The sequence below is a fragment of the Chiloscyllium punctatum genome, chromosome 38, assembly GCF_047496795.1.
Source record: "Chiloscyllium punctatum isolate Juve2018m chromosome 38, sChiPun1.3, whole genome shotgun sequence".
Taxonomy (NCBI): domain Eukaryota; kingdom Metazoa; phylum Chordata; class Chondrichthyes; order Orectolobiformes; family Hemiscylliidae; genus Chiloscyllium; species Chiloscyllium punctatum.
Window position 1 is genome coordinate 54,288,487 of NC_092776.1, and position 15,721 is coordinate 54,304,207.

At 47.3% G+C, this 15,721-nt stretch overlaps 1 protein-coding gene across 29 annotated transcripts in view; it reads right to left on the bottom strand.

Moving 5' to 3' along the window:
* Positions 1–15,721, bottom strand: part of ank3b (ankyrin 3b) — a 716,427-nt gene that overhangs the window by 133,032 nt on the left and 567,674 nt on the right. For 25 of the 29 annotated variants that reach the window (XM_072557889.1, XM_072557888.1, XM_072557893.1 and 22 more), the window contains 2 exons: positions 15,583–15,655; positions 96–228 (listed from right to left, as the gene is read on the bottom strand). In XM_072557889.1, coding sequence (XP_072413990.1) covers positions 96–228; positions 15,583–15,655 — 206 coding nt within the window. Of the gene's footprint in view, positions 1–95; positions 229–3,897; positions 4,104–4,554; positions 4,644–4,773; positions 5,012–14,068; positions 14,132–15,582; positions 15,656–15,721 lie in introns of those variants that run through there. The other 4 variants (XM_072557907.1, XM_072557906.1, XM_072557905.1 and 1 more) reach the window with 4 other exon arrangements.

Sequence of the window (15,721 nt, forward strand, 5' to 3'; positions counted from 1 at the left end):
TAAACAGTTAGAGTACTTCATTTTTCAAAAAGGTATTGGTGCTGCCAGGCATGTCGGCCCATGTGCCGAAAAGGAAACAGTGTAAAGTTCCTTACCTTGCGGATCGAGCTCCCAGGCTGAAACCCATATAGCTCATGTTTCCTTCCACAGGCAGTGAATCATCTCCCAATTCTTTCAGATCCTGGGGGCCAAGGTATTTATCTGTATCGCCAGTCATCGCATCATCACCTGGCAACAAGAACAGAGACAGACAAATCAAAAGACGCTTCAGTAGGACACGTTGCCAAGTAAACCCAGAGCTCCCACATTGACATGGAAACCCAGTTCTACTGTATCACAGTGACAACAGACACGCAGCGACCCTGTACCACAGTGACACGGAAACCCAGTGCTCCTGTATCACAGTGACACAGAAACCCAGCTCCCCTGTACCACAGTGACACAGAAACCCAGCTCCCCTGTACCACAGTGACACAGAAACCCAGCTCCCCTGTACCACAGTGACAAAGAAACCCAGTGCTCCTGTACCACAGTGACACAGAAACCCAGCTCCCCTGTACCACAGTGACACAGAAACCCAGCTCCCCTGTACCACAGTGACAAAGAAACCCAGTGCTCCTGTATCACAGTGACACAGAAACCCAGCTCCCCTGTACCACAGTGACAAAGAAACCCAGTGCTCTCGTATCACAGTGACACATAAACCCAGCACTCTGGTATCACAGTGACACAGAAACACAGTGCTCCTGTACCACAGTGACACAGAAACCCAGTGCTCTCGTATCACAGTGACACAGAAACACAGCGCTCCTGTATCACAGTGACACAGAAACCCAGTGCTCTCGTATCACAGTGACACAGAAACCCAGCGCTCCTGTACCACAGTGACACAGAAACCCAGTGCTCCTGTACCACAGTGACACAGAAACCCAGTGCTCCTGTACCACAGTGACACAGAAACCCAGCGCTCCTGTACCACAGTGACACAGAAACCCAGTGCTCTCGTATCACAGTGACAACAGAAACCCAGTGCTCCTGTACCACAGTGACACAGAAACCTAGTGCTCCTGTACCACAGTGACACAGAAACCCAGCTCCCCTGTACCACAGTGACACAGAAACCCAGCTCCCCTGTACCACAGTGACACAGAAACCCAGTGCTCCTGTACCACAGTGACACAGAAACCCAGCTCCCCTGTACCACAGTGACACAGAAACCCAGCTCCCCTGTATCACAGTGACACAGAAACCCAGTGCTCCTGTACCACAGTGACACAGAAACCCAGCGACCCTGTACCACAGTGACACAGAAACCCAGTGCTCCTGTACCACAGTGACACAGAAACCCAGCTCCCCTGTACCACAGTGACACAGAAACCCAGCTCCCCTGTACCACAGTGACACAGAAACCCAGCTCCCCTGTACCACAGTGACACAGAAACCCAGCTCCCCTGTACCACAGTGACACAGAAACCCAGCTCCCCTGTACCACAGTGACACAGAAACCCAGCTCCCCTGTACCACAGTGACAAAGAAACCCAGTGCTCCTGTATCACAGTGACACAGAAACCCAGCTCCCCTGTACCACAGTGACAAAGAAACCCAGTGCTCTCGTATCACAGTGACACATAAACCCAGCACTCTGGTATCACAGTGACACAGAAACACAGTGCTCCTGTACCACAGTGACACAGAAACCCAGTGCTCTCGTATCACAGTGACACAGAAACCCAGTGCTCCTGTACCACAGTGACACAGAAACCCAGTGCTCTCGTATCACAGTGACACAGAAACACAGTGCTCCTGTACCACAGTGACACAGAAACCTAGTGCTCCTGTACCACAGTGACACAGAAACCCAGTGCTCCTGTACCACAGTGACACAGAAACCCAGTGCTCTCGTATCACAGTGACACAGAAACCCAGTGCTCCTGTACCACAGTGACACAGAAACCCAGTGCTCCTGTACCACAGTGACACAGAAACACAGTGCTCTCGTATCACAGTGACACAGAAACCCAGCGCTCCTGTACCACAGTGACACAGAAACCCAGCGCTCCTGTACCACAGTGACACAGAAACACAGTGCTCTCGTATCACAGTGACACAGAAACCCAGCGCTCCTGTACCACAGTGACACAGAAACCCAGTGCTCCTGTACCACAGTGACACAGAAACCCAGCGCTCCTGTATCACATTGACACAGAAACCCAGCGCTCCTGTACCACAGTGACAACAGAAACCTAGTGCTCCTGTATCACAGTGACACAGAAACCTAGTGCTCCTGTACCACAGTGACACAGAAACACAGCGCTCTGTATCACAGTGACACAGAAACACAGTGCTCCTATATCACAGTGACAACAGACACGCAGCGACCCTGTACCACAGTGACACGGAAACCCAGTGCTCCTGTACCACAGTGACACAGAAACCCAGCTCCCCTGTACCACAGTGACACAGAAACCCAGCTCCCCTGTACCACAGTGACACAGAAACCCAGCTCCCCTGTACCACAGTGACACAGAAACCCAGTGCTCTCGTATCACAGTGACACAGAAACCCAGCGCTCCTGTACCACCGTGACACTAAAACCCAGCGCTCCTGTACCACCGTGACACTAAAACCCAGTGCTCTCGTATCACAGTGACACAGAAACCCAGTGCCCCCATATCACAGTGACACATAAACCCAGCGCTCCTGTACCACAGTCACACAGAACCCCAGTGCTCCTGTACCACAGTGACACAGAAACCCAGTGCTCCTGTACCACAGTGACACAGAAACCCAGTGCTCCTGTACCACAGTCACACAGAAACACAGTGCTCCTGGATCACATTGACACAGAAACCCAGTGCGCCTGTATCACAGTGACACGGAAACCCAGCGTTCCTGTACCACAGTGACACAGAAACCCAGTGCTCCTGTACCACAGTGACACAGAAACCCAGTGCTCCTGTACCACAGTCACACAGAAACACAGTGCTCCTGGATCACATTGACACAGAAACCCAGTGCGCCTGTATCACAGTGACACGGAAACCCAGCGTTCCTGTACCACAGTGACACAGAAACACAGCGCTCTGTACCACAGTGACACAGAAACCCAGTGCGCCTGTACCACAGTGACACAGAAACCCAGTGCTCCTGTACCACAGTGACACCAGAAACCCAGTGCTCCTATATCAGTGACACAGAAACCCAGCGCTCCTGTATCACAGTGACACAGAAACCCAGCGCTCCTGTATCACAGTGACACAGAAACCCAGTGCTCCTGTATCACAGTGACACAGAAACCCAGTGCTCTCGTATCACAGTGACACAGAAACCCAGTGCTCTCGTATCACAGTGACACAGAAACCCAGTGCTCTCGTATCACAGTGACACAGAAACCCAGTGCTCTCGTATCACAGTGACACAGAAACCCAGTGCTCCTGTACCACAGTGACACCGAACCCCAGTGCTCCTGTACCACAGTGACACAGAATCCCAGTGCTCCTGTACCACAGTGACACCGAACCCCAGTGCTCCTGTACCACAGTGACACAGAAACCTAGTGCTCCTGTACCACAGTGACACAGAAACACAGTGCTCTGAACCACAGTGACACTGAAACCTAGTGCTCCTGTACCACAGTGACACAGAAACACAGTGCTCTGAACCACAGTGCCAGAAGAGTATCCTGGCCTTGGGTTTTGTGCCTCTGTTTCTGAAGCACAGTATTTATATTGGTCCTGACTGGCTATTGGCCATCTGTCCAGAAAGATGCTATTCTGCTTGGCCACTGTCTTGGTGGTTTTTCACAGTTACCCTGCCCTCCCAGACCGATTTGCCCGTCTGCACAGTCCCTCCCACTCTGACCGAGCAGTGAATCCGAACAAACAGCCTTCCACCGACCTTTAACCACCTGATGATGCCTGGGAAACTAAACGGAGCTCAGCTTTTCCTCAGACCCGGATGGTGCCTGTTTTGCTGGTTATCGCTGAGGGCTGTGTGCAGGACGGGGTTCGGGTTGGGCTGGGATAGAGGAGGGGGCGTATTACTGCTGAGTCAGCACTGGAGACTTGCCATCAGCTGGAATCGGGAGGGGAGCCCTCGGAGGTTGCAGACTGCATGGAGGAGGGGAGGGACATTTCACATAACAACAGATTCAGATCTATTCAGAAGCCTCTGGAGTTTTACTGTAGTACCGACGCAGCTACATTATCCATATATCCATTCTGAAACTTGGAGAGAGTTAGGGGCGGCGGGGTCGGGGTGGGTGGGGGTTAGAATCTCATGCACAGAGCTGGATTAATGTGGGAATGACTTCACTGTCGACACGGAGCATCTTGGAAAAACTTGGAGTTTTCAAAGTAGCTCCATGCTCACACACCCTGCTCGATTGGACACACACACACATCTCGAGTCTAGGAAATGGACAGGGACTGCAAGAACTGGACAGTAAGTAACAAAATGACCAACTTTGCAAAATCACATTTCCACCCAAACCTGCAAATAAGCCCGGAGCGCTCCACAGCGAGAGAGAACAGACAGAGACAGAGAGACCCTTACACGTTCGGGAAGTCATCTCCCCCAGCGAGCTGCAAAAACTCTCCTCCGGTTTTGTTTCTTCACCCCCTACCCCCTGACCTAGTGATCGCTCCCGGAATTGATCCTTCCTCTCCATAACCCCCCCCCCCTTTCAAAACCCTCCCTTCCCTGGCAATCGACCGCTGGATACACTGCCTCCAATTCTCAACCACACAAGCCGAGCTGGGGGGGCGTGCTTACCTCTCAGACACAGCACTGTGCATCTTATAGACTGGGGAAGGAAATAAAGCACACAGACAGACAGACAGACAAAGGAGGGGAGGGCATTGAGAAGAAGGGGGTTTAGAAAAGACAGCAGTTCCCAAGTGTGTGCGGGAACCCCCAGTCGCAATGCACATATTTTCTGAATTAGTCAGCACTGAGTTGAGCCTCCTGCTCTGTAAAAGGATACTTGCTTGTCTCACACCGATGTTCCACACTCAAACAAAGACACTCGGGGGGGGGGGGGAGGCAATGAAGTCACCAGGATATGTATCACTCACAGACAAGTCTAATTCTCAGCAGCTGCCCACTCCAAATATTTATCCGGGTCAACGCAGATTCCGTTGCTGTGCTGGACTGGCGTTTTCATTGGAAAATAACAAGGAAACGGCCCTGCAGTGATTTCAACTCTCGGGTAATATCCTGTTGTCTCCCAAATTAATCCCAATCCCACCTCAGCCCTTCCTTATTTTGGGATCTCCACCAACTGAATGCCACCCATCCCGAACATGCTCGGTGTAAGTCTAATGTGAAGCAGGCGAGATTGAGATTTAGGGTAATCAACTGTGTCTCAACATCCTCCTGGAGGCTTCCTCACATGATGAGGCTGGCTTTCCAACCATTGCTCAGCTGATACACGCTGAAATATTGGAGGCCAATCGGATGCATTACCCAATTCTTAAATGCTGTACAGATAGCAGTCTCCACCACCGTCACTCACAGTCCTTTCAAATCCCTACAGTGTGGGAGCAGACCATTAGGCGCATCAAGTCCACATAGACCGTCTAAACAGCATCCTGTTCTTACCCACCCTTGTAACCCTGCTAATCCACCTAACCTGCACATCTATGAACACTATGGGCAACTTAGCATGGCTAATCCACCTAACCTGCTCAGCTTTGAATTGTGGGAGGAAACCGGAGGAAACCCACGCAGACACAGGGGAGAATGTGCAAACTCCACACAGTGGGGTTGCAAATTCCACACTGGAATCAAACCCGGGTCCTGGCGCTGTGAGGCAGCAGTGCTAACCACTGAACCACCATACCACAGTCCGGTAAAGACAAATGGTCAAAGAAAATAACAAGATGAATCAATTTTATCGAACGTGGCCATGTTTCTCCTCCTCCACGCCACAGTACCTAGAGACTGATTGTTTGCTCCTGGAACATTGGCAATCCTCAATCAATTTTCCAGCTGTTTTATCCTTCCAAGGACAAATGAGGAGAGATGTGGACACTCACACTAGCTGGAGTTCAGAAAAATGGGGTGGTGGGAATCTGATTGAGGAATATAAAACACCAAAGGGGTTTGATAAGGTGGATGCTCCCCCCCTTTGTGGGACAGTCTCAAACAACAGGTCATAGATACAGACTGAGAGGAGGTACTTTCAAAACTGAGCTGAGCAGAAACTATTCCTCTCAGAGGGCTGTGGATCTATGGACGTCTCTGTCCCAGGATGCAGTGGAGGCAGAATCAAATCAACAGAATCAAGAGGGAAATAGATAGGTTTCTGATGGAAAGTGGGACAAAGGGCTGTGGGGAGAAGGCAGGAAGGTGGAGTTGAGACCAGGATGAGATCAATCATGATCATGGTAAGTGGCAGAGTGGGCTCGAAGGGTTCAATTGCCTACTCCCACTCCTAATTCCTACATATAACACTTTGTCAATCACTTTGGTACAACCACAAAAGGCTAAATGTGGAGGAAACATTTCCACTAGCTAGGAAATCCCAAACTAGGGGACTTCATTACAGAATGAGGGGACACTCATTTAAAACTGAGATCATAGAATCCCTGCAGTGCGGACGCAGGCCATTCAGTCCATTGAATCCATACCGACCATCTGGGAATTTCTTTTCGATCACTGAATGTTTAAAAGAGGATAAGATAATTTTTCAAAATATTCCAGAGCTGGTAGCTCTGCTGAGTTGGCATGAAAGAAATAGTTGAGGCAGTTTAACCATTTGTGTACAGATTGTCAGGGCAGATTTAAGGGATCAAATGCCCTAGCCCTGCTCCGACTTGTATATGGCATATCCCTCCACCACCACCTGGTTTTGTCCCTCAGTTCAAAACAATATCCACTTATATAGCACCTGTAAATCAGAAAAATGTCCCCAGGGTGCTTCATGTGAGAATTATGAAACAAAAGTTGACACTGAGCCTTGATGAAGAGATATTATGATGGAGGAGCAAAAGGAAGAGATAGAAAGAAACAGCCTCAAGGAAGAGAGAGAGAGATTGAGAGAGAGAGAGAGAGAGACGTGGTGGCGAGTATTTCAGGTGGAAATCCCAGTGCTTAGGATCCAGGACACTGCCACCATCGGGGCATCAAAGCAAGAGCAGTGAGATCTCTGCCTGGTTGTTAAGGCTGGGGAATGCTGGAGGTGGGGAAATATGGCAATGTCATGGAGGGATACAGTGTAAGGAACCACAATGGCTGGAGCACAGAAGGAGGCCATTTGGTCTATAGAGTCCAGCTGGCTTGTTCCAAAGAGAAATTTAGCTCAACCCACTGTCTTATCGCTGCCCTGTAAACGCAAAACATTTACATTCACTCTGTCCTCCAGCCATTGGTTCTCCAATTTCTTTCAGAAAACCATGTTTAAAGCTTCCTCCATCACACTCTCAGGTAATGCATTCCACACCCAGATAGCTCAGGGTGTGAAATATACATTCTCATGTGGCTGCTGGCTCTTTTGCCCATTCACTAGAAATCTGTGTTCCCTTCTTTGTGATATTTCTGTTGAAAGGAACCGTTTCCTTCACACTCTAGACTTGTCGTGATTTTAAAGACCTCAGTCAAATCTCCTACCTTCTCTTCCCCAAGGACAGCAGCCCTTGCCTGTTCAATCTGCATTTGTAACTTTGTCCCTCACCCTTGAGTCATTCTTGTTAATTTTCTGCACCCTCTCTTTAACCTTCCTGAAGTTGGTGGATGAAGTATTCAGGCTAGGATCACGTTTCTCATTCTTGTATTTTATCTCTCAATTTATAAAGCCCAGGATCCTAATGGGCTCTTCAACAACATTTTGCCCTGCCCCCTTAAATAATTGGTTTCCCTCCTCTTCCTCCTCTTCTTATTGTATCCTTTAAGTTTCAAAGGCGGCTTAGTTGGCAAGATAGTTAACATGTGGTTCAGAATAATAGCAACAGTGTTGTTTTGATTCCAGACCCAGTTCAGGTGGGATTGGGACCCTGAGAATGAAAGGCATTGGGAAAAGTTACCAAGAAAAGGCTTCTGGTGAAGTATCAGCCAACAAGTTGCCTTTAGTTTCTGTTATTGAGAGGGGATTGGTTCTAAAGGGATTATGTTCCTGTTACATTGATTCCACTGATTCTATTAAAGTTTTGCACAGTGTGAGTGGAGATGGAAGGCTCTACTCCAGCTTTCAGAAGGAGTAGATGTGGCTGTACCAACTCCCTCAGGTACTATGACTAATGCCTGACCTAATGTGGTTGCACTTCTTGCTATCAAGCTGTAAATCCATTTATTAATCAAGAATGGTGCCTCTTCTGTCGATATTCCACTGTGATGCATCCTCTACCACTTTTCACTCGACAGGCCCAAGATAAAGAAAAGACAGAGGTGGATTGTGAACTAACCCAAACTCCCCTTCCCCAGTACCACATACTAATCACACTGGCATATCCCACAAAATGCCAGCAGCAGTCAACTGGAATAATACCACTTTTTTTTCCTTTTCGATCTTCTGAGCAAAACGCAACACATCACTCTTCCGTGTGCAACTCTTAAACTGTAACAGCCACAAGCTTGCCCAGCCATCAGTCTGTCTCTGTCCTTCTTGAAGTTTACCACTATCCTCCTCACTATACTTCCAAGTCATGTTCAAATTTTGAAATTGTGTTCTGTACATTGAAGTCTATGTCACGAACAAATGTCAAGTAAAGCACTGGCCTTGGTACTGATTCCTAGGGAACTCTCTAGTATCCCTAGTCTGGAAAATAACTGTTCAACATTACTCTGTGCACAATCCCCCAGTCAACTTTGATATCCCTTTTATTCAAGGCTTTCGGTACTGGGGACAAGCTAACTATGGGGCACTTCATCAAAGCTTTTTGGAAACCCATGCACACCACATCACCCAAACAGATTTTGCAGCAAGTCATGTTCTAGAACTGCTATAGTCCATGCGGTTTGAATATGTCCAAAGTGCTAACAGGAAGGAGTTCCAGTGAGTCAGTGACAGTGGAGGAACTGCAATATATTTCCAAGGCAGGATGGTGTGCAGCTTGGAAGGACACTTTCAGAGGGTGATCTTCAATGTATCTAAAATCCTTGTCCATCTAGCGGAGGTTGCCAATTCAGCAAGTGCTTTTGAAGGTTGCTTGGCAAATGGCAGCAGCGGATTTTGTATTTGGTACGCTCTGTGTTGGTGGTGGGGTACACAAACATTAAAGGTGGGGCGATGCAGTGCCAATCAAGCGGGCTGCTTTGTCCTGGTTGGCATTGAGCTTCTTGAGTGTTGTTGGAGCTGCACCCATCCAGGCAAATGGGGAGTATTCTACCACACTCCTGACTTGTATCTTGGAGATGGTGGACAGGCTTTGGTGAGTTACAGTTGCAGAATTCCTAATCTCTGACCTATGCTTGTAAACAGAATATTGATAGAACTGAGTTGGTTAATTTTCTGGTGAATGGTAGTCTGAAAGTGTGACTTACTACTCATGACAGGATTACACGCAGCAGACTTGGAAAGACCAAGTGCGGAATTCTTTTTGACCAGAGGATTTAAGTCAGGAATACCAGTGGTGGCTCCTAAACACATGCAGCAGGAGGGAAGTGACTAGCCATTCAGGGTTTTGGATGCAGTATTGCCTGTATTATAGATCCACTGGATCCTAACATGACACCAAACGCCTGGTCCCAGTGACCAGTCTGCCTGCGTTTACCCTCCCACACATCAAGAACTCTGTGGTTTGTGACTGGGCTTCAAGAGACCTCAACTGGTTCTCCATCAGTGCAGCTTTCCACATTGTGAGAATATATTTATAAAACTGCACTCTGTTTTAGCAACTCCAAGTGACAAAGCAGCACTGAGTGCTGGTTACACAGGGGAGTCTGCCTTCAGTGATAAAATTGGGATGAGTAAACAGCAGCTGTTTTCAGACAGGGATTGATATTAGTCCATCATTCCGACTCCTTCACCATCTTCCCCAGCAATTCCAACAGCACAAAACAAAAACATGAGTTGAAAATGGAGGAAATATCATCTTGTTTGCCTCCTCTTGCATGTGAAATTCTCCAGGACACTTAGCTAGTGAGCATTAAATCCTGTCCTCACCAGCAATGTTCACGTCTCGTGAACAAGGAGAATATGTTGTTGCTTTCAAGGCCACAGAAGGAGCCAGCAATTTGTGGCGTTCATCGAAAGCCCCAGTGCTGGGATGTGCATCATAGTGAGGAGCATTGCAACAGGTGAATCAGAGCATTGCAACATGTGGAAGCTCATCGTTGAACTTCAACCCCTTAGCTTCAGACCCCCCAGGCTTCCTGCACAAAATTACTATCTTTGGAGTCATTTGGCAGTGTGTGTGACACTTTACAAGATCTGAAGCCTTGCACAGGACTTTATGACTCACATCCAGGGGCTAGTCTCTCATTGGAACGGTCTTGGAGCAAGCTGCACTGAGTCCTGAGAGACATAGGTCCCGGGTCACACTCTAAGCATTCACACTGCAGCTACACAGACATTGTGCTCCAGCATGCAGTTAATGTCCTTGATGGCCTTCAAGGCAATGGAACAGTCTCACTCTATCTCCCTTAAGGTGGCAGTACAGGGGAGTGCTTGGCAATGGGGCAGGGTCGGAGCATGCGCAAATGACTCTTCTTTCTGTCAGTCAGAGAGCCCCCAGTGACATGAGCAGTAGCTGAACATACAAGTCTGATTGTGACATTCGGATGACTTGCAGCCAATGGCTTTCACAGGCTGTGCTTGTGGAGAAAGGTCTGACAACGGGTGTGGTGAGGACATGCCCAGGTGAGTGCCAACCGGCTAGGGCTCTCCACATCATGAATTCTGGTCTACATCCACCATTCTGTGTGCAATGAGTCAGTTAATTTTTACAAAGACTTCCTGCGCTCCTGTTTGAACAGTTTGTGACCAACCTACCACCGCACCTATTAATGTATCTGGAAATAGAACAGTGGCAACAATGACTTGCATCGATACCTGTTGGAAACCATTCCACAGCAGTGTAGCCAGACAAGCAGGACTTTCAGCATCTCACAGGCTTTTGACTGAGGAGAAGGCGTGGCATTACAGAAAGTATGACTGTTGGAAAAGCCAAGAGTCTGGTGTTGGTGACAATTGAGGGTGAAAGGTGGGGAAAGAGCAGGTCCAGTTTGGAGGAGGGCTAGATGAGTGGAGAACATCAGAAACAAAACAAGGGCATGACAACAGTGCACAGAACTGCAGTGACCAGAGATTCCAATGGCTTCTCATAGACAATGGCTAATTGTACACGACAAATCAGACTATAACATATAAACACTAGGCCACTAAAAGTCACATTAGGACCAACAGCTTGATCAAAGTGGTGGGTTTTTAATATGTCTCACAGGAGGAATGAGATATGGAGAGACAGTGAGCTTAGAGCTACCACATCTGGAGGAATGACATGACTGAAGGAAGGCAGGGTTGCCCAGCAGAGAAGAACTGGAGGAACACCGGGTTCTTGGAGTGTTGCATGGCTGCAGAAAGTAGGAACGATTCAGGGATTTACGTCAATGACGCCCATCCTTCTTAGCAACCAACAATAACTTTCCTCATGAACCATAACCAAAACCTCAGTTGCAATGTTGGGAACTTTGAAGAGAGATGCTGCTGCTTTATAAGATGACCAACAATTCCAAGGTCAATCTGAAGTGTCACTGTTGTTCACTGGTCATCATTTGGGGAACCCCTTGTGAAGTTGTTCTGTAAATTCCTTCCTGCAGTACCTCCAACTAAACTTACAATACAATTTCCGTAACTCAATTCTCATTTGTAATACTTCACTTGAAGATGGTTAACACATTTCCCACTTTGTACATGCTGAATTGCAGAACAATACATAACAGGTGCATTACCTCACTCTATTTGTCACCCATATTCATCTTGCCCATTTCCATTTGGATTCACGTGGACAGTGTGTGCTTCAGTGATATACATACCCCCTTCTTGCCCATTTGGGAGCGACTGCTCCTGTCCAGTCACCCTATGAATTCCATCAGCCTGCCCTCCCCACCCCGTTTTTAAAAGCAGCATCCGACATCCTCTCAGTGATTTTAATTGCTGATCTTGCAGTGGAAATGGGAGCGGTGGGGTCTGTTCGACAAAGTGGGCACAGCCATGGCAAATTTCAGTTCCCAAATGATGTGTAACATTACACTGGGTTAGACCAAGATTCAGGTGGCTGCCAACCAGCTGAAGGTGGCATCCGCCTCTGTCTACATCTATAAATAATTGTGCCCAATATATTTGAGGGCCTCATTCAGAAAAGGATGGCAATAACTGAAGCAATCATCAGGCCAATTCCAATTCAAGTGCTTCAGTCACTCCTGCCCTTTCCCATTCCAGTTTTGATTTTGAGGCCACTCATGGTATAACATTCATTGATGTAAAATGTGTCAGTGGCTACCTCAGCTATTGAGCCCTATTACTGTAGGATCAGTCTGGGTTCAGACCTCCCTCAGGCTTGAAGATCAAGCCAGGGCTGGTGAGATGTTGCTGTGATGTAACATCACCCATTTTCTCTCAGTGTAGTGGTTGGAAATGGCTCTTTAGAGGCCAGCATGTCATCACCAATCATCCTTTATTTGCAAAAGCATAGCTTTTGACAAAAGCACTGCCTTTCACTGAGTCAGACATTCAGGGGCTCAATATCCCTTAAGCACATTCCTTTATGTCAGCCAGGGCTCCCTGATTGCACCAGATTAACAGCCCTTGATCAGGGAACTCACATTCTATGATGCCCAGCTGGCTGACCTCATTACAATCTCCGCAGTGGTAATGTCTCGGGACTCATAATCCAGCAACTCAGGTGAATACTGTGGGGAAAGGGTTCAATTCCTATCACAACAGCGACTGAAATTTAAACAAATAAATCTTAAGAGGAAAGTAGCCTTAGCAAAGCTGGCCATGATTACTGATTATTGCAAAAACCCAACTTCTTCACTCATGTCCTTTTAAGGAAGGAAATCTGTTGTCCTTACCTGGACTGGCCTACATGGGACTCCAGACCCACAGCAATGTGGGTGACTCCTTAACTGCCCTGGGAAATCACTGACCTCAGTTCAAGGGCAATTAGGGATGGTCAACAAATGCTGCCCTTGCCAGCGATGCCCAAACCCCATGAGAGAATTTAAAAGAGCATTGTCAAGTTCGGGATTATCAAGGACAGTCAAACTCAGAACACTTGAGATGGTCGAATTTCACAAGCTCAAGGATATGGCTCAGGCCTGAGCTGCAAAGTGGCTCAGTGGTTAGCACTGCTGCCTCAGAACGCCAGGACACTGGGTTTGATTCCAGCCTCGGGGTGGCTGTCCGTGTGGAATTTGCACATTCTCCCCGTGCCTGTGGGGGTTTCCTCCGGCTGCTCCGGTTTTTCTCCCATTATCCAAAGGTGTGCAGGTCAGGTGAATTGACCATGCTAAATTGCTCATAGTGTGCAGGGATATACAGGCTAGGCGGAGTGGCCATGGGAAATGCAGGAATACAGGGATAGAGCAAGTCTTGGAGTGGATTCGATGGGCTGAATGACCTGCTTCCACAATGATATTAAATGGAGGTGTGCTTTCAGGTGAACTTGTCCCTAAGGGCATTAATTTCGCCTGCAGCATTGTTTAAGTTCACTCTTTCAGGAATGCCACCTTCCAAAATACAAACTGAAGATTGGTAGTTTCTTGAAAAGTCTACCCAGAGCTTAGCATTTCCAAGGAATACTGGCAAATGCATTCACAGCCTCTCATGGAAGAGCACATGTTAATGTTTAACTGTAACGATGCCGCTGGATAGAAAGGTTTGTTAAGTCGAGTTGCAGTTTTCCGACGATTAATGTTCTCCTGTCACCACCAGCAAGCAGTGTGAGCAGCTCACACTCAGTATGATTCCAGCCCTTCACACGTTCAGGTTAATGGTTTACAAGGATTCAGGTACAGCAAGCAGGACCCGGGCAGGCAGGATGGAAGTGAAGTCAGTGCGTTAGTGATGGGTTCGAACAAGGAAGCGTTACATTGTTAAATTGTCACAGTAAGAAAGAACAAGTACCTTCATCAGCATCTGACAAAGACTCAGCTTCACTGACAAATTCAGGAACACTGGCTTTATGAACTGCATGGTTTGAATAAAGATGACCATATATTACCAGATGTGACCAAAATCATTTCAACCCTACTTTTGTAAAAATAAGGCTAGGGTGTGAAAAATATTAGACATCACTGAGCTCATAGAAGAACATATTCATTAGAATTCATGTTGTGATGCTTTGCAAAACTCAGCCAAAAAAGCATGACACCTTGAAGCAATATCTTAAGGTTTAAGGTCACTGACAAAGCAGAAATGTGGCAGTGGGTCATGGGGAAAAGGCTCATGTTAGGACAGAGTAATATTCAGAAAACAATGGAGAAACAAGGAGAGGAACAAGGATGCAGAGAAAGAGCAGGGGTGCTGGTTTATCGTTCATTCTCCAGACCAGAGGCACTATGACTTCATGTACTGATCGTTCCTAAACAGCTAAGTCAGCATTAGCTAGGGACCAGGCTGAGCTCCCCCTGATTGGGTATTGGGTAGGGTCTACGCTCAATAGTCTTCAACCTCAGCTGACATTATTTGAAATCCAATTGCAACGCAGAATCATGGCATTACGTTCTTGAAAGGATAACATAAGAGGACAAACCCTGACCTCAAATAATAAACTTGCTTCGTTTCTAAAATGTCTTTAGGTTGATGTGCAGAGTAAATTAACAGGCTCACAGAGTCATAGAGGCCTACAGCATGAAAACAGGCCCTTCAGCCCAACTTACTCATGCTGCGTAGTTTTCACAATTTAAAACTATTGCCATTTGCCTGTGTTTGATCCATATCCATCCATACCTATCCCATTCATATTCCTGTCTAAATGTTTCTTAAATGACAGCATTGTGTTTGCTTCCACCACTACCTCTGGCAGCCATTTCCAGACACACACACCCTCTGTGTAAAAATGCTGCCCCTCTGGACCCTCCTGTATCTCTCTCTCTCTCTCCTCCCCCCCCTCACTTTAAACCTATGCCCTCTAGTTTTAGACTCCCCTGCTCAGGGGGAAAGGTTATCCGCTATCATCCTTATCTATGCCTCTCATGATTTGATAGACCTCAAGTATAAGGTCATCCTTCAGTCTACTATGCTCCAGGTCGGTAAGTCCCAGCTTCTCCTTATACCTCAAACCTTCCAGTCCAGGTAGCACCTGAGTACATTTTTTCTGCCTTATTTCCAGTAGTATGGTGATCAGAAGGGCATGCTGTACACCAAATGTGATGTCACCAATGTCTTCTACAGCTTCAACAAGACATCCCATCTCCTAACCCAATGAGATGCTCTGACCAATGAAAGCTAGCATGCCAAAAACCTTCTTCACCATTCTGTCTCTCTGTGACTCCATCTTTAAGGACCTATGAACCTGTGCCCCGTGATTTCTTTGTTCTATGCCACACGATGACAACTGGGAAAATGAGCATCAGAAATTGGAGCAAGCCTCTTACTGCAAGCAGGGATAATTTCAGAAGAGAACATTTGAACATTACCTTCATCATCAGATACATCCAGAACTTCATTCATTGTTTCAGGAACATTTAGTTTATGCTTTTCTGTTACGGACTGTGGAGAAAAAGTGTGTGTTTTAGAGACAGTCATGTCAGATCAGTGTTATTAGATTAGATTAGA